Source organism: Sinocyclocheilus grahami, unplaced genomic scaffold, assembly GCF_001515645.1.
Source record: "Sinocyclocheilus grahami isolate Dianchi unplaced genomic scaffold, SAMN03320097.WGS_v1.1 scaffold298.1, whole genome shotgun sequence".
Taxonomy (NCBI): domain Eukaryota; kingdom Metazoa; phylum Chordata; class Actinopteri; order Cypriniformes; family Cyprinidae; genus Sinocyclocheilus; species Sinocyclocheilus grahami.
The window spans coordinates 390,415-417,755 of NW_015505477.1; the positions used below are offsets into that span (position 1 = coordinate 390,415).

General features: G+C 37.0%; 1 protein-coding gene across 6 annotated transcripts in view; it reads right to left on the bottom strand.

Moving 5' to 3' along the window:
- LOC107601076 (leucine-rich repeat and calponin homology domain-containing protein 1-like) overlaps nucleotides 1-26,118 on the bottom strand; it is a 51,697-nt gene extending 25,579 nt beyond the window's left edge. For 4 of the 6 annotated variants that reach the window (XM_016293092.1, XM_016293093.1, XM_016293095.1 and 1 more), the window contains exons 1-4: nucleotides 25,737-26,118; nucleotides 4,448-4,592; nucleotides 1,133-1,259; nucleotides 637-742 (exon numbers count right to left, since the gene is read on the bottom strand). In XM_016293092.1, the coding sequence (XP_016148578.1) occupies nucleotides 637-742; nucleotides 1,133-1,259; nucleotides 4,448-4,592; nucleotides 25,737-25,965 (607 nt within the window). In that variant the 5' untranslated portion in view covers nucleotides 25,966-26,118. The remainder of the gene's footprint in view (nucleotides 1-636; nucleotides 743-1,132; nucleotides 1,260-4,447; nucleotides 4,593-25,736) is intronic. The other 2 variants (XM_016293097.1, XM_016293096.1) reach the window with 1 other exon arrangement.
- Nucleotides 26,119-27,341: the final 1,223 nt, after the last annotated feature.

Genomic DNA, 27,341 nt, shown 5'->3' on the forward strand with positions numbered 1-27,341 from the left:
TCATACTGCCCAGCACTAGTTGACAGGTTTCATTAATAGTGTCTTCATTTGTGTTTCAAAGATGGATGAAAATCTTATGGGTTTAAAATGACATGAGGGAGAGTAAATGATGACAGAATTTTCATTCTGGGTGAACTATCCTCACTTAATTCATGACAGAGAGGGCCTGATGAATAAGAAGTTTGGTGGAGTAGAGGTCAAACAAAGGATAGATTTACTGTAGCTCTGGAGCTACCGGGGGAAGTTTTTATTGGTAATGTGATGAGTAGTTATCGAGGTGAAGTTGTCAGAGAAGTTGAAATCATTCTGCAGAGATAAGAAGGGTGTAGGGGTGTAGAAAGGATACAAACACACACACACACACACACACACACACACACACACACACACACACACACACACACTGATTGCAGACTCACCCTCTGGCAGGACACAGAGAAGGTTTCGGTGCACATTGAGCTCCCTCAGAGCTTTGAGTTGGCCAATGTGGCGTGGAAGAGCTGTGATTTCATTACAGCTTACATCCTGATTGGAAAAAGAGTTTAGAGTTACATGTTTACCTTCTTCTCAAACACAAGCTTCTCCACACACACACACACACACACACACACACACACACACTGATTGCAGACTCACCCTCTGGCAGGACACAGAGAAGGTTTCGGTGCACATTGAGCTCCCTCAGAGCTTTGAGTTGGCCAATGTGGCGTGGAAGAGCTGTGATTTCATTACAGCTTACATCCTGATTGGAAAAAGAGTTTAGAGTTACATGTTTACCTTCTTCTCAAACACAAGCTTCTCCACAAACCTTTCATTACACTCACTCGAACTAAGTGCTTGTTGTACTATATTATACAAGATCCCACCTGGCATAAACCTACAAAACCTGGTCTGTGGGTTCATTTTTGGTTACAAAACAGAGCAGGAGAAAAAAAGACAGGGAGAAGAACTACCAGAAAAAAAAATGGAAAGAGAGAAATGCGGTACATTCAATATAAGCAGATATGAGCCAAATCGAGAAAGGGTGAGTCAGCATGGTAATATATATATAGTCATAAAACACAGAGCAAGTATCACAAACATCTCATTCATATGCAGACATCAGAGGTACAGCACTCATGCTCACACTTACCAGTTCCATGAGATTGGTGAGCTGGCCAATGCTTTCTGGAAGTGCGTTGAGTTTGTTATTGCTGGCGTTGAGCACTTGCAGAGGAAGACCACACACACACGCTGGCAGCACTGACAGCTGGTTCCGGCTACAGCACCACAACGTTCAAACAAAACATGTTACAGCATCTTTCTTAATGCTACTCCTCAAGCAGAAGCATTTATCTGGAAAGCTTCATTCTGATTCATAGAATGAACTTAACACAACAGTTCAATTGTGGCACTGAAGAGAGGCGAATGTGCATTATTAACTCATAAAAGACTGATATGCAAATATAAATAATAAATCATCTGTTTTCTTTGGTCATGTGTGTGCCGTAGCCTTCCTGTAACACTTCATCATTTCTGTCTGTATGATATTAAACAGGAAAAAGACTGACTTCAGGGAACTGCTCATGAGTTCATGAGAAGTAAAAGCTAGACAAACTTTGCCTGTTATGACTAGAGGACAAATAGACAAATATACAATTGTTAAACTCTGTGCATGTGTATGTAGAACTAGAGGAAAAACATATAAATCTGTGTGCAAGTCTCTTTTTGCTTTCTTTTGGCAATTCCATATTCTGATGATCTTGCATCAATTTTTCATGATCTCACTTGGTTTTCCTGCTTGATTTTCCATCTCCAGTTTATGTTCACTCTTCTCAACCGTTAAGAGCTTAGTGCTTCATTAGCTTCTTACAAAACAAATTCCATCGCTAATGAAGTGTGAATATCAGGCCTTCTGCAGGAGACATTTGGCTGGAGAGAGAAACCCCAAACAGAGGGAGAGTCTATGTGTGTGTGCGCGGATGTATTTACATTTAACAGAAGCAGGAAGGACAACCAGAGGGAAAAGCATGTTTATTTGGTTCACTTCAGTGTTGTATGTTAGTGTTGTGCACTTTGATTTTACTCTTGGGCTGTATATGTATCTAAAGCCTAATTATAACAATACCATTCAGGTATTTTAATTACCATAAATATTAAACCACACATCTTTAGAAAGAACCTAAAGACCGCATTTTCGGGTCTGGTGGACCCATATGGGGCTCCCTTAAGATTGACTAATCAACTAGGCTAGTCATTCAAACCACCCACGAACTAGTCCATTTAAAAAAAATATGCAGTTTTTCACACAGTCTCATTCAAAACACATATGCAAATAAAATATTTTAATACCACATTAGGTTAGGTCTGCTGATGCACAAACATGCAATCCTATATGTTATGTTTGGAAAAGAATACTAGCATAATAATAACAGTACAATTCAAAACTTTATGGACAGTAACATTTTTTTAAATGTTTCTGAAAGAAGTATCTTATGCTCATCAAAGCAGTGTTTATTTGATTAAAGGGGTCCTATTATGCTCTTTTACAAAGTCTTGATTTTGTTTTGGGGCTCGAATAGCTCCTGTATCAAATGAAGGCCCGCCTTCTGAAATACGAATTATTGGTTAGCTGGGCCAGTGTGTGTTGTGATTGGCAGCACTCGGCGCCTGGTCAGGAAATGTCACGCCCCTTACCATAGCCGCCTGCTGCTTCAGTGTAAATATTGCGTCAAAATCAAATGAATTTGAGCGCGATTTAAACCCGGATGTTTGCAACCACTCTAAGTTTGTCTGCCTTGGGAAAGCTAGCGTGTCTCCGACATAGTAATAACACTCATTGCCTTCTCTAGTGCAGCTCAACCAGGTCTCGTCCCATTCGTCGGTATTTGTGATATCACAAATCCAGGAAAATATGCATTGTAGTCGAAACGAGTCGTTTGTTGTAGTTTTTGAGAAGTGATTTCTGTTAAATAAAATATCTTCTTTTGAATTGGACTTTGAGCTTTGTAACTTTGCAGATCTTTTTTATGCTCAAACAGCAACATTACAGACTAACTAAAGTTGAAAAAGTGAAAAAGCATAATAGGACCCCTTTAAAAATACAATCAAAACAGTAATATTCTGAAATAGTATTAAACTTCAAAATAACTGTTATCTAATTGAATATTTTTTAAAATGTAACTATTTCTATGATGGCAAAGTTAAATTTTTAGCAGTCATTACTCCAGGCTTCAATGTCACATGATCCTTCAGAAATCACTCTAATATGCTCATTTGCTGCTCAAGAAACATTTCTTCTTATTATCAATGTTTAAAACAGTTGTGCTGCTTGACATTTTTTTCAGGATTCTTCAATAATAGAAAGGTCAAGAGAACAACATTTATTTGGCCTACAAATCTTTTGTAGGATTACACAAGTAATTTTTTTACTTTTCATCAATTTAATTAATATCTTAAAAAACATATTGTCTGAAATGTTTTGAACTGTAGTATACCACATGACTTGCGACACACAACCTTTATGTTTAATTAATTAATTTTATTTTCTATTATGTTGTACGCTTAATTGAGCGTGTGGTGTTCAATTTTCATCTTGGGAATAAATATGGTTATTTTGCATTTTTAATCCAATTTGTAAAAAATGTCTTCATTTTTGTCAGTATACTAAAATACTGAGTCATCAGGGAGATTGTAAACATTGCAGAGGTTTATTCACAGTTCATTTATCAAACCGGAAACGAAAGTTCAAATTCATCTGCATTGTAGCACACAGTGTGCTCTGGTTGTGAACTGCATATTATGGCATGGCAAATGTAGTAAAGCATCACCTGGGTCATACATACAGAAAACTGACAGTATACATACTGCTCACTGCAGAAATATTAGTAGTATGCTAGCAGTAGAATGCTATTCTAAGCACACTCACACATTCTCACGGTTTCCCACAATATTAATGCGTAATATAAATATAAGAGAATAGAGACATAACACAATGTCATTCATCTCTTTGTGAATGTGTGTGTATGTGTTAAGGCTGGAATAGCTACACTACATGACTTTTAAAATCGGAGCAGATTTTTAAAACACTAGGCATCATACACTTACCGACTTTGTAAATAGTGACAAAGGAAATCTGACCATCATACACTAAATGACTGAGGATCACACACTAACAATCCAACAAACTCATGCAGAAAGGTGCACCTTGTTGCTAGGAGACACATGACAAATGAAAACAACATGTGTTCTAAAATCAGCTGAAAATATCAAACATGTTTTATCTCCTCCGACTGGATGGAGTCTGTGACCATCATACACTATGCGATGTTCTATGGAATCTGTTAACTCAAATCTGCAGACTGGCTCTGACATTCTGCAACTAACGTCAACTTCTCCTGACTGTAAATCTGTGGAAAATCAGGGCAAAAATCTTGTAATGTATTCCAGGCTTTAGTGTGATGCTCACCTGATGTTTAAGCAGGTCAGGGATTGAAGGCTGATGATGGTATCAGGAATGCTTTTGATGCAGTTGTGATAAAGGTTCAGCGTTTCAAGGGAGACCAGATGACACATCTCTGACGGGATGTCAATCAAGCGATTCTTCGACAGATCTGAGAGAGAAAGACTTCAGTTAACACTAATGCTTTCAAAAATAAGTTAGAGCATTTATTATGCAACTAGCATGCCTTTACATTACACTCAATGCTATGTTTGTTGTTGTAGTACCATAACTAAACACAGAGAGGTGCATTCACAAGTACCGATATCAATGAAGAGAACATTAGCAAAAACATCTGTGAGTGTGTGTGAAGGAGGGGATCCCAAGGTTAGGTTGCCTTCCTGAACACACACACACACACACACACACACACACACCTCATTTTAAAAGCCATAATTGGTAGTGCCCAAGCGCAGTTAGTATTTCACATGCCTAAAGGTGATGTCATTGTTTAAATTATGACATTTAACAAATGTGTGTGAGGGCATAACCACCAGATTGTTTCATCAATGTGATCAATGTTTTGCTGATGTTTCAGGCCATGTTTTTATATCAAATATATAGTAACATCAATTAAACTCTGTAGGAGTTGACTTTACTGTGAGAGTATGTGACTAAACTTACTACTCACTCCCTTGTATACATTATGACAACTGTACCACTTTACCACCTTGTCACTATGCATTAGTGTTTCCATGGAAACCATACCCACACCCTTATGAGAGACTGCATGAGTGCTAATAGCAAAGGACAGTCCAAAACACACACACACACACCAAGGTTTGTTTTTATGGTTTATGGGGACTCTCCATAGGCATAATGGTTTTTATACTGTACAAACCGTATGTTCTATTGCCCTACACCAACTCTACTCCTAAACCTACCCCTCACAGGAAACTTTCTGCATTTTTAGATTTTCAAAAAAACTAATTCTGAATTATTTATAAGCCTTTTGAATTACGGGGACGCTGAAAATGTCCTCATAAATCACCTTCTCGTTGTAATACCTATATCATACCCATGTTATTATACAAATTTGTGTCCTCATAAACCACATAAACATGCACACACACACACAGTAGTTTTCATGCATTAAACAAGCTTGCCAAGAATGAGGCACCCATAATACACTACAGCATACATACAGTCAAAATACATCCACCAAATTTACTGAGACAAGACCTAGATATATAGTCCTACAAACCATTAACCCTAATAATAAGTTCAAAGTTTCAAAAAACAATCTAAGCAAAAGCAGAAATAACAACTGGAGATCTCTAAATTTGATCTGTACCAGATGCAATGATGATGAAAGTCTGGCCGATACTGATATGCTGATCATTATTATTGCAGAAAATTATGTTATTATGTTATGATATTATGCCATGTTAAAAAGAAGTACACTTTAGCATATTTTTCAAAAGAGTACTTATTACAGAAATAATACACTTTAAAGTGTACCGCCGAATGCACTGGTATACTACAATAAACTTTCATGTCATATCTATTTAAAATTGTACATTGTGTATTTAAATACACATTGTAATTACAAAGTCTAAATGTAACACTACAATTACACAAAATAAGTTTACTTCTTCAAAGCACAACAAATATTTATTAAAACATTGATTTAAAATGCACTTTAAAATAAAAATTTGATAAAATAAAATTTGGCATTATTATAAAGTGCACTTTTAAAAACGGTACTTAAGTGTGTTAAAAAACAGTCATAAAAGTGTACTCTCTTCGAGTACATCTAAGTAGCCTTTTATTTCATTAATATTAGTTTTTTTTTTTTACTTTTAGGATTCAATACAATTAGCACACTTCTTTTCACAAAGACCACACAACAATGAATTTATAAAAGTATACTGTAAAGCAGGAAAGATAAATAAATAATAATAAATATTTATAAATAATAAATATTTCTTTTTGATACAACAAAATTTCTAATATCCAATGAAACAATGAAAACAAAAATGACATGCTGGTGTCGTCCAATATGACGCAGTCACAGATATATTACGTATGCCTAATCTAATGAATTTCCTTACGTCAGGATGTGTGGATACTGACAAATCACAAAAGTCTAAAAATATTTGGCCAACCAAAGACGTGCGTGTTAGCAATTTAATTTCAAGTGCTGTTAAAACAGAAAAAGCTCTTCACCTCAAAACTGGAGTGAACATGGCAGATATCCTAGATGTGTCTTCTGTGTGTATGACAGAACAACTCATGTGATGGAGGCAACCATTATGGGCAGCCAACCACCAGTGCATATTAATATTAAACAGAATATTACTTTAACATAAGGAAAATATGAATGGACAACTTATTAAGCAATGTGTGCTATCACAACGCACCGTTGACTCACCCCAGTCTCCGCTATATGGGGAAATATCAAAACACAAAGGGATGGATAATCATTTAATGACTTTAGGCCTGTAGGTCAAGTCTACAGCTCGTGCAGATAAGACCAACAAAACAACAAAATGATGTTTGTAAATGCTCATTACGTAACATTGTTCTACTGAACAACATTACATTAAACACACATACTGCAAGCAAGAGTGTCCCACCAATATGAACAAAGTCAGGTACAGCCAAGAAAGAGAGAGACAGCAGATAAAACACAGACCCGGAAACTCAAGAAAACATGCCCGCATGATGTGCTGCAGGACGGAGCCCGAATAAAAACTGTTCTGATGCCTGATCTTTTTTCTAGAGTACAACAGTCAGAACGTCGCTCTAACGTCTCTCGTCTCCGATCTGTCTCTGTCTGAACTGTCTCTCTGTCGTGCTGAGCTGTAACAGTGGTCTGTGTTGAGGCTGTTTGTTCTGTTCAGAGCACACAATGGGCATCGAGATGGCACAGATGGCACGGATTATCAGACTAACCCCTGATGAAAAGCACGCACACACACACATCCCTATGAAAACACCTCTTTCTGTAAGAGTGTGTGTGTGTACATACTGTAGGTTTAAGGATAAAATGGTTGTAGACACATGAGAAAGAGAACAGGAGGGAAGGATAGAAGAATGTGAGCTCTGTCAACACATGGGCTGTCAAGGGAGGCGATAAAATGTTAATTTACCAATCTACTTTAACAACTAAAATCTGATTTGTACCTTAAAATGTACTGATAACCTCCATGATAATACAGGTGGTAAAATAGAAGGCCACATGATGAATCCGAGTCCATCGTAAGTGTTCTGTCTAGTGGATATACTGCAATATAAACAGCATAGCAGAATGAAGAGCCCCAAAAGGACAGCAGAATTTGATACACAGACACAGACATACTTCTGACTGGGTGAGTGAAGTTTTCATTAAGTTAATTACATCTCTCATTCCTTTATTTGAGCTCTAATTGCTCATTCTTTCACTCAAACGCTCTTGTCCTCTCCTTACAGTGTCTCTGAAGTTGGAAAAGGGCAAAGAAACACAGTCTGTCATTATGTTGCTCTAGGTGTGGCCTCATCTTGTGGCTTATAGCTGGAATAATCAGCTGAGTGTGTGTGTGTGTGTGTGTGCACACTTATTTACAGTATATAATGAAACAGATGGTTCTGACTTAGATTTATAGCAAGTGTGCAAAAGAGTGCTGCATTTGTGCTCGTGTGTTTCTGCCACTCAGCATTCCTATGTGTGCCCACTCTCAGCGTGATGTTGAGTGCGTAAGTGTGCTCTTTTGAGTTCTGCTGAATAAGCAAACTGTTTCTCTCTGACAGACAGTGGCACCCCGATTCACACTGGATGAAAGGAGTGTATGTTTAAGCCTCCCAAATCTAATTTTACAGCTCTTTAGTGAAGTCAGATGTAAAAAGAATGTGGAAAGAAACAAACCATCAATGCTCAAAGTTGAGTTTTGAACTCGCAGGCAATCCAGACAGGAAATCACAGCACTGCTTTCATTCATACATTTTGATCATCATGGATTTAAGAGAGAAAATCTCTGTGAATTTGAATTCATTAAATACCAAAAATAATAAATAAAATAAAATAATTTAATTAAATTAAATATTGACAATTTTACCAAATATTTGTGAGCCTTATGTATTTTTAGGTTTATTAGGGAATCATTTTCATTTAGCAAATGAAAATAGGTTCATTTGCTTTACAACAACCTATTTTTTTCAAATGCTGTGAACATTGCTAACATTTTATTAGAATCAATTGTGAGTCTCATGGCAGAGCACTACTGGTGAGACACATTTGCTCTGACAGTGATTTAACTTGTTTATAATTCTTTACGATGCATTAAGACATTTTACATTTATATTTGATTTGTTTCAGTCAAAATTCGATTTGCTCATACAATTAAAAAAATATGAAGGAGACAAAATTATAACTGCTGAGAATATTTAAAGGGGTCATATGATTATAATGACTTATACTGCCTTTTTACGCGCTGTGTTGCATCGCGCCGCATAAACATAAAACCCTGTCTGCATTTGTGATCAGAGAAATGACAAACAACAAGCCCTACTCTACACTGCTCAAAACTCACGTTTGAATCATCAGTGGCAAATCCTTTAAATGAAAACATACTTACAGACTGTGAGTCAGAACTGCCGGCATTGTAGTCTACTCTCCCAGGATCAGGAAACAGTCCTCCATAAAATGTGCAGCACACATCTGAATATTTGGGTTGAACTGTTCTGGAACAGTGTTGTAAATACAACTTAACCACTGATTTCTAGTCTTGTCTTCTTTTGGAAGACCAAACAAAGTAGTTTCGCTTTCACAATGAAAAACATGGTGGCCTAGTGTGAGCGGAAGCCGCGGGCGGAAGCCGCGAACTTAGCGTGAGCTGAGGCAGGGCTAGAGTGAGCAGAGGCGGCGGGGTTGAGAATGGCGTGGCCGACGGATCCCACGAAGGAGTGACAACTAGGGGTCGACCGATATGTGTTTTTCAAGGTCGATGCTGATACCGATTATTACAGATCAAGTAGACCGATAACCGATATTTTGAACCGATATATACATGTCTGGTGTAAAAATGAAAATTAATGTCAAAATTAAGAATAACAAGGGCTCTGACAAAAACTGCCTTCCCTGGTGTTGGTTGAGTGTAGTACTCCCACAGTAAACTCTTTATTTTAAAGAGTTAAACTCTTTATTTTTTGGCAAAAAAAGGGTTTACCATTAAAATTAAAACATGGAAGAAATAGAGTATTGTGTGATTATTCTTTTAAACAAAAGTTGTAATAATTGTTGTAGTAGTCAGGGGTTAAAGCAAAAAAATATATATTTTGACTGAAAATGTTTCCTCGGCCAAACACCATTCCACAGCCATACCTGTCACACACCCAGTTTAAGAGCAGTGTTTTTCTTGCGAGCGTCGCACACTTTGTGTAGAAAACAACACCGCGCGTCTGTGCCATTTACATACACAGAGACACACAGAACATGCTGGATTCATATTTAAATAGTATTTTTGTGACTGAATATTTACAGATACTAGTCCATATTGTGACTCTATTTAAGTGTACTGACCTACTTTTGATTAATTCATCCAAACTTTGACAAATTCCGTGACATTCCGCGTCATACAGTAAATTTCATTTATATGACTGGATTCCGCAATTCCGATCGCGTTTTCCACATCGTGGAAATCATAGATAATATCGAGGTGTTTTGCAACTTCAGTGTAACGTTAGTGGATTGCGATTTATTGCAACTTAAGCAACGTCTGCTGCTGCCTTACCTTTGAGAGACAGCTGATGCGTGATCACTGAAGCAGCTCCAGTTAGCAAGCGCTTTCGGAGTGAGAGTGAATTCCGCTTTGATTGGTCGGATTCGTGACTCCCAACAAATCAGATGGGCGGTGGGCGGAGACTGCTTTAGGCCACAGAGTGGTGTGTTCTGACAGGCTGCATCAGAGCCAAATAGCGCGTTTCAAAATTAAGTTATTTTATCAGCGAATCGGTTTTGAAAATGACCGATACCGATAATCATAAAAATGCTTAATATCGGCGTCGATAATCGGCCAGGCCGATAATCGGTCGACCCCTAGTGGCAACCACATGTGACGACCTCGGGCTGGACTCTGCTTCGTCCACGGTGAAAGTCGATCCGGCGATCCACAGCACTAAGTTGATGTATTCCCTCAGCGACCAGCACAGATCAGCTTTAGGCATGACGAAGCGGATATCGTCCTCTTTTGGAAGACCAAACAAAGTAGTTTCGCTTTCACAACGAAGCACACAGCATCTTCACGACATGGCGGCAGCGGCAACAATACTACAGTGAGAATAAAAGTTACGCCTTCTTTCTTTGTGTGAACATTTGGGTGGCGTTATGCAAATCTGTGTGTTAGAACGTGCCGTTTTAGGTAGGCGTGGTTAACTCTTAACTTTTATAAAGAATATCTCTTTGGATTTGAGACTTTAGTCTTTGCAACTTTGCAACAGATCTTCTTTATGCACCAAGAGCTTGTAACACTTCAAAGACAAAGGAAAAATTGAAATCGCATCATATGACTTCTTTAAAACTGATTTGTACGCATGAAAATAGTATTTTGGGTTAGGAATTAAATTGCATAATTGTGTATTATTATAGTCATCGCCATTGAGAGTCAGAGCCATTGGCTCCTATAAGAAAAAAATTTAGGCGCCAAATTATTTTTTTAGGTGCCACAGAATAAACGTGTTTTATTTATTTTATTATTTTTTAAAAATATTTCAATCATACTTTCATGTGATTATGTCTCATCTTTTCTTGAATTTATCAGCATTTTAATCAATCTTGTAGATGACCTGGGAACTAAGGTTCACTTAAAGCGGGAATTAAATGTCTTTTCCAACTTGAAATATATAGTCACAAAGAATTGTTCATGACACAGAATCTGTACAAATAATATGGATCAAAAGCATCACTTGGCCACTGAGTGTTGTTTGGGCTCTTCCTCGGTGCATCCTATAATTGTTGTCATATGTCTTTCACACATTCAGTCTTGTTTTTCTTCATTAGTAAAATGCAATTTTGTATAGGAGAAGTTGAATCATCTAGACTAGAGGTTAAGTAAAATATTAACAACCAATAGCGCATAAATATAGCAAAATGATCTTCTTTATAGTTATTTTTCTAGCTGAGCTTATGGACCCCGACTGGTTATTCTGAGGTAAATGTATATTACGGTCCAATGTTTACAAGCATGTTTTTCGCAGTTTGAAACACTGAATGAGCTTTTACATGAGACATTTCAGTAAGTTGTACTGTAGGCTTTCTTATAAAATAGGCTACGTTTTGATGTTAATTCGTGTTCATTATGTACTACAGTAGTAAAGAGAAAGATATAAATGGTTCACTTGTCGCTTGAATTGAGGCACTAAGGCGGCCGCGCCTGCCGCATTAAAGAGCGCCAAAACTGTATTTGAATTTTTAATTTCGTTATGAATTTGCCATAATTTTAAAGCTGATACTTTGTTTATTAAAAAGTAAAAATTATTTTGCGATTAATGGACAGAAAGTGTGCTTCAAATAATATGAAGTTCACGCATTAACCGAACAGCATATAGACTAAGATCTTGTTGTGCACGAAATAGACTGCTTTTCCACACTTTTACTTGCACGTCTCCGTCATTTCGATCTCTCTCGCGCTGCACAACTGAGCTGCGTTTAACAGGTGTGTGTCAGCGCTGCTGTTCAGCAGAGATAAGGACTGTTTGAAACTCTTTTTTCCACTAAAACTTTGATGCGCATCGTGTCAGTTTACATGCAAATTCATGTCATAACATGTAAATATATACTACCTGCCAGTGGCGACCTCAGCAAAAACTTCACTCGCAAATTAATATTTTTGGTCGCAAATGCAACCGTTTTAGTTGCAGTCTGGAACCCTGCATTGATTTCTAAATTCCATAACTGGAATTAAAAAATTTAACTTCCATAACTCGCACTTAATTTTCACTGTCAGATCAATGCATCACTGCACTTTATACCGAGAGAGGTCTGATTTATTCTACCATAAGACTTATGACCTGATTAGCAAGCTCAGTCCATCTGTCCCCACCACACACACACACACGTATGTATGTATGTATGTATATAACTTCCAGTAATTATATAAGCAAATGTATAGCAAGGCCATAAACATACTCAAAGATCAAGAAAATGGTCCATTAATAATATATATTACAAGCATATCACCTTCATCAATACACACACACACACACTGACCCTCTTTTTGGTGTCTGGGTGGAGCTCTGATAAAGTGAGTGTCTCAGAATGTATGTAGGACAGATGAATCTGGGTAATATCACAGTCTCAAGGACACAAACAGCTGTTGTCTGTACATAATACCTTATATTAAAATGGATCACTGATCTGGGGTGCGTTTCCCAAAAGCATTGTTAGCCAACTATGATCGCAAGTTCTGTGGTAACCAACATAGTTCCACGATTCGTTGTTTCCCAAAACCATAGTTCAATCAAACATTCACGAACAGCGTCGCAAACTTACGTGGTAGGAACTACAGCTCTCCACCTGTGGTTAGAAGCATAGCTTCTTGTTAGTAAGACATATGGACTTAAATAAATTATGCTCTTGGGGACAATAAGCAAGCTAACTGATGCAGTACAATCTATATCTTCCATTCTATTTAAACATGTATACATTTTAATCAATATATTTTAGCACGTCCTCAATAAGCGCCGTTTTTGATGAATACGCATGTGCATAAATGCCTGAGGGAACCCCAGAGTATGACGTAAGAGGGAACCCACGAGGAATCAAACATCAAATAAAGCAAAATGACAGGGAACAAAAAATAGTAAATTAGTCATCAGGTGCCATGTTCAATACAGCAACATCTCAGAGATCTCGAATCAATTAATTAGCAGCAGTTAGTACTCTACCACATGAGTATGACGTCATTAACAACGGCCCTAAATCGTTGGAGACAACTGTCCCCCAATTTAAGATGCTTTGGAATGATTATTATGACTTATCTTATACAATTTAAGATATTTAAGAATTTTTATGGCCTTAAATTTGATAAAACTGAATTTAAGACTTTTACGACTTTAAGGCCCCGCAGGGACCCCATGATCAAAAGTTAAGCAACGATGTATTAAACTGATCAAAGGTGACAGTTAAGACATTCATAATGTTACAAAAAAATCTATTTCAAATAAATGCTGTTCTTTTGAACTTCCTATTCATCAAAGAATCCTGAAAATAATGTATCACATTTCCACAAAAAATATTAAGCAGCACAACTGTTCCAACATTGATAATAATCTCTCTTTCAATAATAATAAACATTTCCGAAGGATCATATGACACTGAAAGCCGGAGCAATGGCTGTTGAAAACTCAGCTTTGCCATCACATTAAATACATTTTAACATATATTAAAATAGAAACACATTTATTTTAAATTATAATAATAGTTCACAGTATTACTGTTTGTAATGTTTTTTTGATCACATAAATGCCTAAAAGCCTAAAAATCTTACCAACTCAAACTTTTGAATAAATTAGTCATCAGGTGCCATGTTCAATACAGCAACATCTCAGAGATCTCGAATCAATTAATTAGCAGCAGTTAGTACTCTACCACATGAGTATGACGTCATTAACAACGGCCCTAAATCGTTGGAGACAACTGTCCCCCAATTTAAGATGCTTTGGAATGATTATTATGACTTATCTTATACAATTTAAGATATTTAAGAATTTTTATGGCCTTAAATTTGATAAAACTGAATTTAAGACTTTTACGACTTTAAGGCCCCGCAGGGACCCCATGATCAAAAGTTAAGCAACGATGTATTAAACTGATCAAAAGTGACAGTTAAGACATTCATAATGTTACAAAAAAATCTATTTCAAATAAATGCTGTTCTTTTGAACTTCCTATTCATCAAAGAATCCTGAAAATAATGTATCACATTTCCACAAAAAATATTAAGCAGCACAACTGTTCCAACATTGATAATAATCTCTCTTTCAATAATAATAAACATTTCCGAAGGATCATATGACACTGAAAGCCGGAGCAATGGCTGTTGAAAACTCAGCTTTGCCATCACATTAAATACATTTTAACATATATTAAAATAGAAACACATTTATTTTAAATTATAATAATAGTTCACAGTATTACTGTTTGTAATGTTTTTTTGATCACATAAATGCCTAAAAGCCTAAAAATCTTACCAACTCAAACTTTTGAACAGAAGTGTAGTTCTAGGTGGTAGGAAGTTATTTGCTGGCTCAGTTAAAAAGTGAAATACTGTTTTACATATTTTGATATAACTTACAGAGTCTGCAATATTGGTTTGAAATAAAAGACCAGGGTATGATAATGAACCACGCTGATTGATGATGGTGTTGATTTTCTCTCTGGTCAGATGCACCTGATTTAATTTAAATATCCTTCTAACTGTATACCAGCATAAAACACACAGGTTTGTTCTGTAAGACAGAGGCAGGATGTTGTCTACTCCCTGGTTCATTGTATGATAACATGTGCAGAAATGGTCATTTCCTCCTGAAGAAACATGGGAAACACACACATTTACACACCCCTTCCCAAACACATGAAAACCTGTTTGGGCATTGCCTGTAGAAATCTCACAATACTTTATTTGGACTTTTAATTGATCCTAATATTCTTTGCTTTAAAATGCTTTATAGCAATATATGGGGAGTCTAAGATACATTTGTGGCAATTACTCAAGCAGGTTGACAAAGATGCACACAAAGTGGCATTTCACGACTTGACCTGCACTTCAGTCACTTCCGACAATGTTACAGTACAGCCTAGTTTGCCAGAGACAATGTGCGTTTTAACTATTATAACCTGTTTATTAAGAACTACATGGGGCCCAAAGACTGAAACCACTAAATGCTTCGACTAAATACAAAATATTTTATTACAAACTGTATTATTAGCATAACAACAAGACTGACAAGTTTAACTGAGAGCATGAAGTTCCAAATTTTGTATCTGTTTTGTATGACAATTGCTTGTTTGTTTGTTTTTAATTTTTCTAAATTCTAAAACTTTACTGTGTTCTCTTTTACATTTCTTTCAATTGTATCTTGAAAGCAATATTTAGTAAGAAGTATACAAAATAATTAATATATATTTATATTTATACTTCATATTTAGTAAGTAAAACATTAGTTTTCACAAACACCAAGCATATCTTATCAACAGAATATCTTCAGAATAAGTAAAAAAAACATTGAGAAATATCAGTAAACACAATTACAAGGCAACTGACAACTGACAAATCAGATAAAACAATTAACAGATTTATTTTCACTGAGACACTGGTGAGTGACAGTTAGATCCTAAGACAACTGAGATCATAAAGCACTAGCTGCACTCCAGCATGTCATGACAAGCCACTCAAGTGCATTTCCTTTAGAAAATGTTCTCCCAACGCATTTCTTCATCATACATATTTTGTCAAAGCAAACATCACTGGTCATCTGCTATGCTATATAAACCTAACAAAACATCCCAAATGGTCATTAAATAGACATTTAAATTAGTCAACTTCATGATGATAACCAAAAAGAAAAATCACACATTTGCACCAACACCAAACACTGGCTGTCACAATGACCGAGAGGTTAAGCAACAAGCCAGCTAGACCCCTATTTATTAGCAAAATAATGTTTTCCAACAAGAATAACTATCTAGCAGGCTTGCCGTTTTTAATATTATAATCTTTTCAAGTCACTAGGGATGCAACGATTAACCGCAAGCCGGTTGAAAATCAATGTAAATATGTGACGATTCAAATCGGTTGAGATGCTAAACAAATCGCGATTCAATTAGGGGTAGGAGTTTATATGAATGTATGTCTGAGGGGAACTTAATGTCTTTCGATGGTATTTTTTCTTTTCCTCTTGCCTCTGTATAATGCATATTAAAGTTCATAAGTGCAGCGCTGCTTTGTTTACAGCGGAAACCAAGGAAATGCTTTTAGCGCCACCTGCTGGCAGAGAGTGCATCTGCGTCTCATTCAGCTCGTCTGCCGTTTCTGTTTCATTCAGATATTTTTTATGCATAGTTTCACAAAACTGAAGTCAGACCATTCTGTTTTTTCTTCAAATTTTGAAATTATACAATCAAATTTAGATTAAAAACTGCTCATGCTGCATGTATGCTGCATCTTTGTTTGGATCATGATTAAAATGCAGTAGTTGCCTCTAATTTTAAATGGAAAGAGCACAGACAAAGCCTTAGTTTGTTTATATGAAGAGATTTCTTTTATTTGTGTTACTTATTTATTTGATTTGGAGCTTGTTTTAAAATTTCAGTTTTGCTTTGTTATTTACATTTACATTATATTTACATTTTGTTATTTAGCAAAGCGACTAACAAATGAGGACAATAGAAGCAATCGAAACCAACAAAAGAGCAATAATTTACTAAGTGCTATATTTGTATATTATTATAGTGTTATATTTAAATTTATTTCAAAATACTGTACACAAAAACATACAGTATTTTGTCCAAGCAAAAATAAAAGGACATATTTAATTTATAATTTGTTTTAAATCTCATTTTGTAAAAATAAATAAATCGTGAATCGAATCGTGAAATCAAAATCGTGAATCGAATCGAATCGTGAGTTAAATGAATCGTTACATCCCTACAATAAACTGATACCAATTAGGGGTGCACAATTAATTGAATTTATAATCGCGATTGCAATTACAGATGCCACAATTACATAATCGTTCAAAGTAGCAACCCTTTCAGTGGTGAGTTTAAAATATTCTAGCGGCCCCCCAGAGTGAGTTTTCTTTTAAGGCGACCGTTATTTTAGAACGTTTCCCCTTACTGTTTCCATGGCGACACGTCATGCTGGTCACGTGACACACCGCGGCCACAATAACACTCTATGACAGATGGATCGCTTTTATTTCGCTTTTCCTTTTTTATTTAAAATATTCACAAACTTGCTTACCATGTCATGAACAATCTGATATTCCGATTCACAAATATGTGTAAATGAGTGTGTTTTGTCATTTAAAAACCTTTCTAAATGATGTTGATCGTGATCTGTAATGTGAGATGGGCGCAGCCATGTTTGTTCGCGCCGCAGTTCAGAGAGTCCTGTCAGTCGGATTTACAGCACGTGAATTCATCAGTTTCTCCCGAAATACAAGTAATAAGTGGCCGGTGAACTGGGTGAAGAATAAGATATGAATAAAACACATTGGCAAATTAAATTTTAATGGATTGTTATTGTTGCTTCCATAGACATATGGGTGTATTTTACAAACTCTAAATATATTGTTTTACTAGTACTTATGTGTATTTTAATGTCTGTAACCTAAATTAAACATTATGTGACTTCTCTCTCCGGCTCAGCGCCAGCTAAAGCGCGAAAGCACAGTTTGAATTTGGCAGTTATGTGACGTCACCGAACGTTCTAAATCCCATATGTGGGAACGTACCTCTCAAAGGGTTAATCGTCCAATGTCCACTTAAGCCCCGTTCACACCAAGAACGATAACTATAAAGATAACTATAAAGATAACGATATTAGCGTCCACACCAGCGAATGATATCGTCTGTTTATTCTAAACGCACATGCGTCTGCCGCTTTAAATTCTGAGCTCGTTACAGCAGGATGGATTCTGATTGGCTGTCAGTGTTTTATCGTTCATCAGCTGGAAAAAAATCGTTTTGAAAGTGATCACAACGATATCGTTCCTCTGTATCGTTATCGTTCCTCTGTATCGTTATCGTTAAAATACTGTACACAAAAACATACAGTATTTTGTCCAAGCAAAAATAAAAGGACATATTTAATTTATAATTTGTTTTAAATCTCATTTTGTAAAAATAAATAAATCGTGAATCGAATCGTGAAATCAAAATCGTGAATCGAATCGAATCGTGAGTTAAATGAATCGTTACATCCCTACAATAAACTGATACCAATTAGGGCTGCACAATTAATTGAATTTATAATCGCGATTGCAATTACAGATGCCACAATTACATAATCGTTCAAAGTAGCAACCCTTTCAGTGGTGAGTTTAAAATATTCTAGCGGCCCCCCAGAGTGAGTTTTCTTTTAAGGCGACCGTTATTTTAGAACGTTTCCCCTTACTGTTTCCATGGCGACACGTCATGCTGGTCACGTGACACACCGCGGCCACAATAACACTCTATGACAGATGGATCGCTTTTATTTCGCTTTTCCTTTTTTATTTAAAATATTCACAAACTTGCTTACCATGTCATGAACAATCTGATATTCCGATTCACAAATATGTGTAAATGAGTGTGTTTTGTCATTTAAAAACCTTTCTAAATGATGTTGATCGTGATCTGTAATGTGAGATGGGCGCAGCCATGTTTGTTCGCGCCGCAGTTCAGAGAGTCCTGTCAGTCGGATTTACAGCACGTGAATTCATCAGTTTCTCCCGAAATACAAGTAATAAGTGGCCGGTGAACTGGGTGAAGAATAAGATATGAATAAAACACATTGGCAAATTAAATTTTAATGGATTGTTATTGTTGCTTCCATAGACATATGGGTGTATTTTACAAACTCTAAATATATTGTTTTACTAGTACTTATGTGTATTTTAATGTCTGTAACCTAAATTAAACATTATGTGACTTCTCTCTCCGGCTCAGCGCCAGCTAAAGCGCGAAAGCACAGTTTGAATTTGGCAGTTATGTGACGTCACCGGACGTTCTAAATCCCATATGTGGGAACGTACCTCTCAAAGGGTTAATCGTCCAATGTCCACTTAAGCCCCGTTCACACCAAGAACGATAACTATAAAGATAACTATAAAGATAACGATATTAGCGTCCACACCAGCGAATGATATCGTCTGTTTATTCTAAACGCACATGCGTCTGCCGCTTTAAATTCTGAGCTCGTTACAGCAGGATGGATTCTGATTGGCTGTCAGTGTTTTATCGTTCATCAGCTGGAAAAAAATCGTTTTGAAAGTGATCACAACGATATCGTTCCTCTGTATCGTTATCGTTCCTCTGTATCGTTATCGTTATAGTTGTGGTGTGAACTATGCTATTCTTTAATATTGAGAACGATTTTTAGAACTATATCGTTATCTTTATAGTTATCGTGCTTGGTGTGAACGGGCCTTTATACTATTCAACATGCTTAAGATGTGTTGTTTCTTTCTACAGGTTATCTTAAGGGGTTTTCCATTGTTTCTATTTTAGATTAGTATAACATTATAATACCATGTAAATTTGAACTTTTTATTTATAGAAGAAGCCAATCCGATTGACATTTGAGGCTTAATACTATAGAAAAGCCATAAAAGTTTTTCAGTTAGAGTGTTTTCTGCTTGTTTATTTTCATAAAAAAATATGGCATGCAGTTGCTTCAAACAATAAACATCATTCAATGTAAATTCAATGTGATAATTGTAATTAATAAACACAAATACAATTTCAAGGGACTAATCGACAATTATGATTTTTGTCATAATCTTGCAGCTTTATAGTACCAATTAAAATGCAAATTCATTTATAAACAATAGAGGTCTAAGGGAGGACAATACATTTGATGTCTATTCCGTTCCTGTCATACGTTTTTCCCAACAGTTCATTTAAGGACTGTCACACAGCACCAGATTTTACAGCAGGGCTGTCCAAACCCGGTCCTGGAGGGCCGGTGTCCTGCAGAGTTTAGCTCCAACTTGCCTCAACACACCTGACTGGAAGTTTCTATGCCTAGTAAGAGCTTGATTAGCTGGTCCAGGTGTGTTTAATTAGGGTTGGAGCTAAACTCTGCAGGACACCGGCCCTCTAGAACCGAGTTTGGACAGCCCTGTTTTACAGCAATCAAATCCATTCAGAACCATCATGCAATGCTGTGACACTCTTACAAACCCAAAGAAACAAGGCGTAGGTTGGAAAGCCCTACAAGGTTACTGAGCCAAAACCCTTCAGGACAGAGATGCCCCAATTAAGTCACACACACACATATCAGCACTTAATAGCATCTCAATAGTGTCTGAACAGTAATGACTTAGTTTAGCCACTTTCACACAGAGATTCCGTGTACCGGGAGTTGTCCTGGGATCATTTGATTTTGGTTAATTCACACTGCCAGTAATTTTCTGGAATCAGTGCATGCGTTCACACACATCCCATAAAGATCCCGTAAAGCCACATGACATCGGGATGTGACATGTAATGTGATGCGAACCATTCCACTAAGCTAGCGAACAATCTCAGCTTCCTGATCTCTGCCTCATTCTAGTTTGCAGACATTTTCTTTCATGAATGTTGATCTGCATTTAAAACACCCGGTAAAAGAGTCGCAAGATAACGTGCGTCATTACTACGACGCAACCCCTACGGCATTGGTCCTGCCTTTTGTTCACACAGGGCTCGTTCCGAGACTGACCCTGGCAATGTTACTAGGTCCCCATCCCGGGATCAATCCCAGGATGCATTTGTGTTCATGTTTGCGTTTGTGGCGCTTTTGTAATACTTTACAATAAGATTCATTTTGTTTCATTAGATAGGTATTATGAACTACATTTGAAACATCATATATTCTAAGGTTAATGTTTAATGTTTATCATTCTTGTTTAATCATGAAATGTATTATCAATGTAATATTAACTTAACTGGAAATCTGAACATATTAATATATTTGGAAATTAACATTAACTAAGAGTAATAAAAGCTGTATTTGTCATTGTTAGTTCAAATGAAAAATTATGTCATCGTTTACTCTTGTGTTCAGATGAAAAATCATACAGGTTTGGAACAACATGACGGTCCCCCCATATTGATGTATGACAACCATTGCTTGTTTTATATATAACTTTTTATTAACAGAAACTAATTGTGTTAATTAATTCTCATTCTGTATGTTTTTCAATAAAAATGAGGGGAAAAAAGAAATAAGATTTCAGTTTTTGGAGAATACCTTTTGGAGCAACAAATTACTATAGATTCTTACATGTTATAATGTTAATGTAACATTAATATAAACAGCAAAAGCACAAAGACCCTTTCTGGCAAATGCATTTCTCATTTCTTCCTTGCCTTGTTTTCAGGTTCTATCAGTGAATGCCTGGGCTTTGTAATGGGGGGCAGGTTGTTGCCATGGTGCATTAGCAAACACTCTGAAAGGTGTTGATGTAGTGCATCTTTAATGCATAATGTTTATCCAAAGTAGTGTTGCCCAGAGATAAGACGCACTCCTACACATACCCAATATTTGGAGGTTGGAGTATTTGTGCGTACATGTGTGTGGGTGTTATCCCATAATTCTTTTAACTACGCATTAAACACCCCTGCATCCACCCACCCAAGCACTGAAAGTACCACAGAGAAAGAAAGTTGAACGTGAGATTATTTGCCAGAATGCCAAAAGACTATTTCTCGACACTCCGATCCTATTAGCAGTTGTCGCACTGAAATTAAACCCTGACCGTCCACAAAAACAAAACCTGGCTCAGAGAGCTTATCATAGAGAGGATTTGTGCTTGCATGCCCATATTTATGAAAATGCTATCATGTGGAAGAGGGTTTTGTTGTGAGCAGTGTGTGTGTAGTACAATTTTTATGTGTGTCCTAATTCAAAGACTGGAAACCAAAATGTTTACATTGTGTAACAAGGTTTGTGTGCATGGCGTGTGAGCTCATGTGCAATGTGCTTGTGTGAGTTGACAGCAGACAGAAGTAGGAAGTGAGAGAGAGAGAGGATGCTTCATCATAACATTATCATCTCGCATCTATGGGAGAGTTGAGCACAGGTCACAGGTAATGCATGTGGGTGTAAGCGTGTGAAGAGGTGTGTGTGGATCACACATGCCACCTCACATGCTGCATGGCTCTAAGAGCAAAAACCAACAAAAACAGACCAAACTGCATCACGTTGTGAGCAGGCCTGTGCTGCCTAAAACTGTAGTGCAACCTATTAGAGAACACAGAATGGATCTGTTTAGTTGTGTGACCCACTGATGTGCATTGCAGACCATATATGTTCAAACTGATGCACATGGTTTAAACTATTTTGTGCCGAAATGCATTACAATAGATTCTACTGCACGATTCAGCTGGTTAACTCACTCACTTTTAGGGTATTTTCACTAGGTATGCAACAATATTCCAGTAAAAACAGGAATATTATGAAATAGTTTTACAATAAAAAAGAACTATAATTGAATCTCCAGTCTTCAGTATAGATTCTTCAGCAATCATTCTAGTATACTGATTTGATGCATAACAAACCTTTATTATTGATGTTGAAAACAGCTTAAAATTGAATTGCTTAAGATTTTTGTGGAAACAGTAAAACATTTCTTTCAGGATTATTTAATGAATGAACATGTCAAAAGAGCAGCATTTCTTTGAAATATAGATCTTCTGTAACATTATAAATGCCTTAGCTCTCACTTTTGATCAATTTAAGGCACCCTTGGTGAAAAAAAGAATTCATTTCTTCCTTAAGTCTTACAAATCTTACTGATCCCAAACTTTTAAAGGTAGTGTTATCCCGGTTTGTCCAAATACACACAAAACATAAAATCAGTCATTTAGCTACAGATAAAAATACAGATACCACAACATTATATTGTACAGTATGACAATGGATATTCATTTTGAGATTTGCTAAATATTACGCTTAACAGTGTTATTAAATTATTAGTGTTTTTAAAGATGAACTTAAGGATAGAGAAAAATTAGCATGCACAATTAAACATACTACTGCATACCACTGTGTAATTAAAACAGCTATTTAACTTTGTGCTTTCACTTCCAGTTGTGTTGGAATTTTATAGAAACTCCTCCTGAAATAATGACTCAAATCAAAAACACCCTAGTTCCCCAGTACACTTTTGCTACATATCAGACATTTCTTTTAATTTTGACACTTCATTATATACAGTGTTGATGTATATGGTGAAGACTGAAGCGACATAAACAGGGCATCTCTACCCAAAGGACAGAGAGCTCAAGGCCATAAAAACAAAACAAAAAACACTACACACTGGGTTTATTAGCATTGAAAAATACCTAACACTAGCTGTGAAACTCTGTTACATTTTCTTCCTGTGAAATGGGAGAGAGTGCAACAAAGACAGTGTGTTACAGGACAACATGTCCCAGCTTGAAATATCTTGAGTGTGTAGAAAAGAAAAAAAAACACTGACAACTTCTGAGGAATCTAAGGCTACTGTGGGGAGAAATATGAGTTAAAATCAGCTGTGGAGCAGGCACAGAACACCTGAATGGGTCGTAATCAACTCCTACTGAAGTCTCAAGTCTTCTTAGGGCCCTTTGAATTACATCTAAAATAACCATAAGGTCGACAATGCAGAGATGAGTAAATATATCTTGTGGTAACTTTATTCATGGTAAGGATGACTTCATCTGTGTCAGCTGTTGACACCATGAGCAGCTAAAATGGTCACTCTTCAGTCACTTAATAACACTTACGTTCCAAATATCACAATGGAATGGATGTGTAATTTTCTGCATTAAAGTACTTCAGAAGACCATTTAACAATGCTAGGAATTTGCCATTTCCATGGTCTGCCCTTTCCTGTTTCCTATTTTAGCTGCTCTCCCGCCTCCAAGCTGAGAGGAGTGCGGAGGAATTCACGGGGAACGGAAGCAGATCTCCTGCTCACTGAACATTCCGAACTGTCATCTTGGCTTTTCCCGCAGCCGTTCATTATGACGACTACTGGACCGAATCTTTTCAGTGAGTGAATCATTCTTGTTCATTACCATCCACTGACTCGTTAAAGGCACAATATGTAAGATTTTTTTATTAAAATATCCAAAAACCACTAGAACAGTGTTATATATTTTGCCGACTTGTGTACTTACATTATCCCAAATGTTTCAAAGAATGTTTAAATCCAGAAAATAAGCAATTTTAACTAGTGACACAGACCGCGTCCATAGTGTCATTGTCTCGCCAGCGAATGACGTCATAACCCCTCGATTTCCGGTTTTGTTTCGAAGAAAACATGGAAACACCAAAGACGCTTTAATATGTTGTGCGTTTTAATAGACCGGTGACGACTGCACAGAGTAGCATTATAACAGAACTTTCAAATGTATCTAGTATGATAAAACAGTGCTGCTTTTTTCCCCACATACTCACGACCGGAAGGAGCGGAAGCGGTCGACTGTGGCATAATAAAAGCTCCGCTGCTTTCGAGCCGTGCGTCATGCTCGTTCAGCGGCCTCGTTTCGCTTTGAAGGCTTTCAGCCTCACCCTGCTTCATTCTACTACATTAATAAATCATTAGCTCAACCATGAACATGATTTCTGCCCGAGTCCCGTCGGATTGCATCGGCTACAACTCCCATGATTCCACACTCGATGCATGGACTCCAGGCGCGGGGTTTAAACACGTCCATTATAAAGGATTCGGTGCTTTGGTCAAATTGGTTAAGTGAACGATTCAGTGGCTCATTCACCACACACTGATGTACAGAAACACTCATTGGTGTATGCACAGAACAATCTACTGAATTAATAATTTTGCTTAAGAGATTCAAAAGAGTCACACGCCTCATGTCTCAAGTTGTCATTACCATAAGTGCACACAAAAGCAGCAAATCATTCTTTTCAGTTCGGGACATTTTGATAGAAAGTGTTTCCTCATGAGAGTGTCCTTAATGACAACATCATTAGGTTGCAAGTTAATTATTCACGTTGTGCAATAAAGAGCAAAAAAAAAACCTGCAGATCCCATGATCATCAGCCCTCAGAGTTCTGGTTTCAAAACATAACCCACAAATGCATTCATTTTCATTTCATAGGCATTGGTGTGTTCTACTGATTTCCAAAGATGGAAATGAAATTCCCTGTCAAAAGTGTAAGGGGATTTCCATAGTACTCAGTATGTGGACAAGCTGCTCACATAGGAAGTCTTATATGGACAGTCCCACGCATCCTCAAAGCTCCGTGCTGGGCGTTTGTAATGCTTCCGGAGACAACTGAAGTAGCCCACATCTCTTTATCCCGGCCCAGGACACTGTCCCGTCAGCAACAACATGTTCTGTAACATTCAAATGCTGACGCAGACGTTTCATCTGCTTTCTGTTGAGTTACAGGTCTACGGTGAAAGTTTTAAAAAGCCAAAACATATTTAAGTGGTTAAAATGCGACAAAACACATTTTGGGCAGCACTGCCGTTTGAAACTATTCTAAGCGCAATTTAACAGAGCAGGCGCGCGCGCGCGCACACACACACACACACACAACGTGCTAAACATAAATACAGCATCACTTCACTTTACCTGCTTCAACCGTATCCGTTAGGTCGTAATTAGATGCTGTCCGAGGGAATTCTTTCAGTTTTCTTGTGCTGAGGTTCAGAAATCCGGAGTTCGCCGCATCCTCCAGAGCTCTCTCCAAGCCCCGGTTTAGAGGCAGATTCGTGCTGGAGCCCAGTCCGCTCAGGTTCGTCTGTAATGCGGCAGAAGTCAGCTGGGAATGAGGACGGGGCTCCGGTCCCAGCGTCGCCATGTTCGCCCCGTCTGGAAAAAAAAACTCGTCGAAAGGCTCTGCGATCGGTATATCCCAAAGAAAATATGCTGGTCTCAACAGCAGTGGGTGAATTTCCTCCTAGTGCGCTATCTGACTGTCCATAACGCGTCTGCGTCTGCGCATATTGTTTATGGAACTGAGCTCGTGGCCTTTACCATGGCGCTATCTGCTGTACGATAACAGCAACAGCAACAGCAAACTGATGGAGAAGTTGTGCAGAATGTTGTCAGGAACGTTTACTCAACCTTATAAAATATTAAACTCTCACCCTTCGGGAATTCATGGTTGTTATGGTAGCCTATTATGCACACAATAAATGCATGCTCTCTATTTATTCTCATAATTTTTTTTCTAATTATAACTCGTAATTAGAAAAAAGTATGTCTGAAAGTAAATAGACAGTAACATGAGAGTAAAATAGTAAGATAGGCTATATGTAATAAAAAAAATATTTTACTATAGCACACAAATTATAAGCCTATGTGCTACAATAAAATAATAGTTAATTGAGTATATTAATCTTTCTTTTTTGATAGCGTCAGATTCCAAACAAATGTTTAGTCATAAACGTTTAATTACAATTAACGTTTATATGAATTGGATAGATTTGAGGAGACCAATGCCATTCTGAAAGTGTTTGTACCATTCTGAACATTCTGAAAGTGTTTGTTAAAAATAATAATTTATTATGATCAAGGTTTCAAATATATGTCTGACTTTGTGTGATTACAGTAAGTGTGTGTAACGACTTTAATAACTTTTAGATTGGTCATCTAAGCAAGCAAGTTAGACACTGTTCTGCTTCTCTAATCGTACATTGGCTAATATTTACAGACTGAGGAAGTGAAACTGCTGGAGACTTATCAGATCATATCATAAACGAAAGCTACAACTTTTCTTCTAGTTTCTCGAATGAAATATGGTGAGTTTTACTGGTTTTATCTCTTTGCTAGATCAAAAATCACATAATCAAACACATGTCTAAGGAGTCTTTACTCTCAGCTGTCTGTCAGGATCATTGTGAAACACACAACCTACATGTTGTTGCAGTTGTGAATCTTAAAGGGATAGTTCACCCAATAATAGAAAGTTCTGTCATAATTTACTCATCCTTGTGTTGTTCCAAACCTGTATGAATTTTTTTCTTCTGAGGAAAACAGAAGAAGATAGACAAAAAAAATGTGTTTGTTTTTTCTGTCTCCATACAGTGAAAGTCAAAGGGGTTCAGTGTTGTTTTGGACGTAAGAAAGTCATACAGGTTTGGAACAACATACGGGTGAGTATGTGATCATTTCTGGTTGAACTATTTATTTTAGTGATTTGTAGTTCCCATTCAGTCAGTCACGTTCAACGTT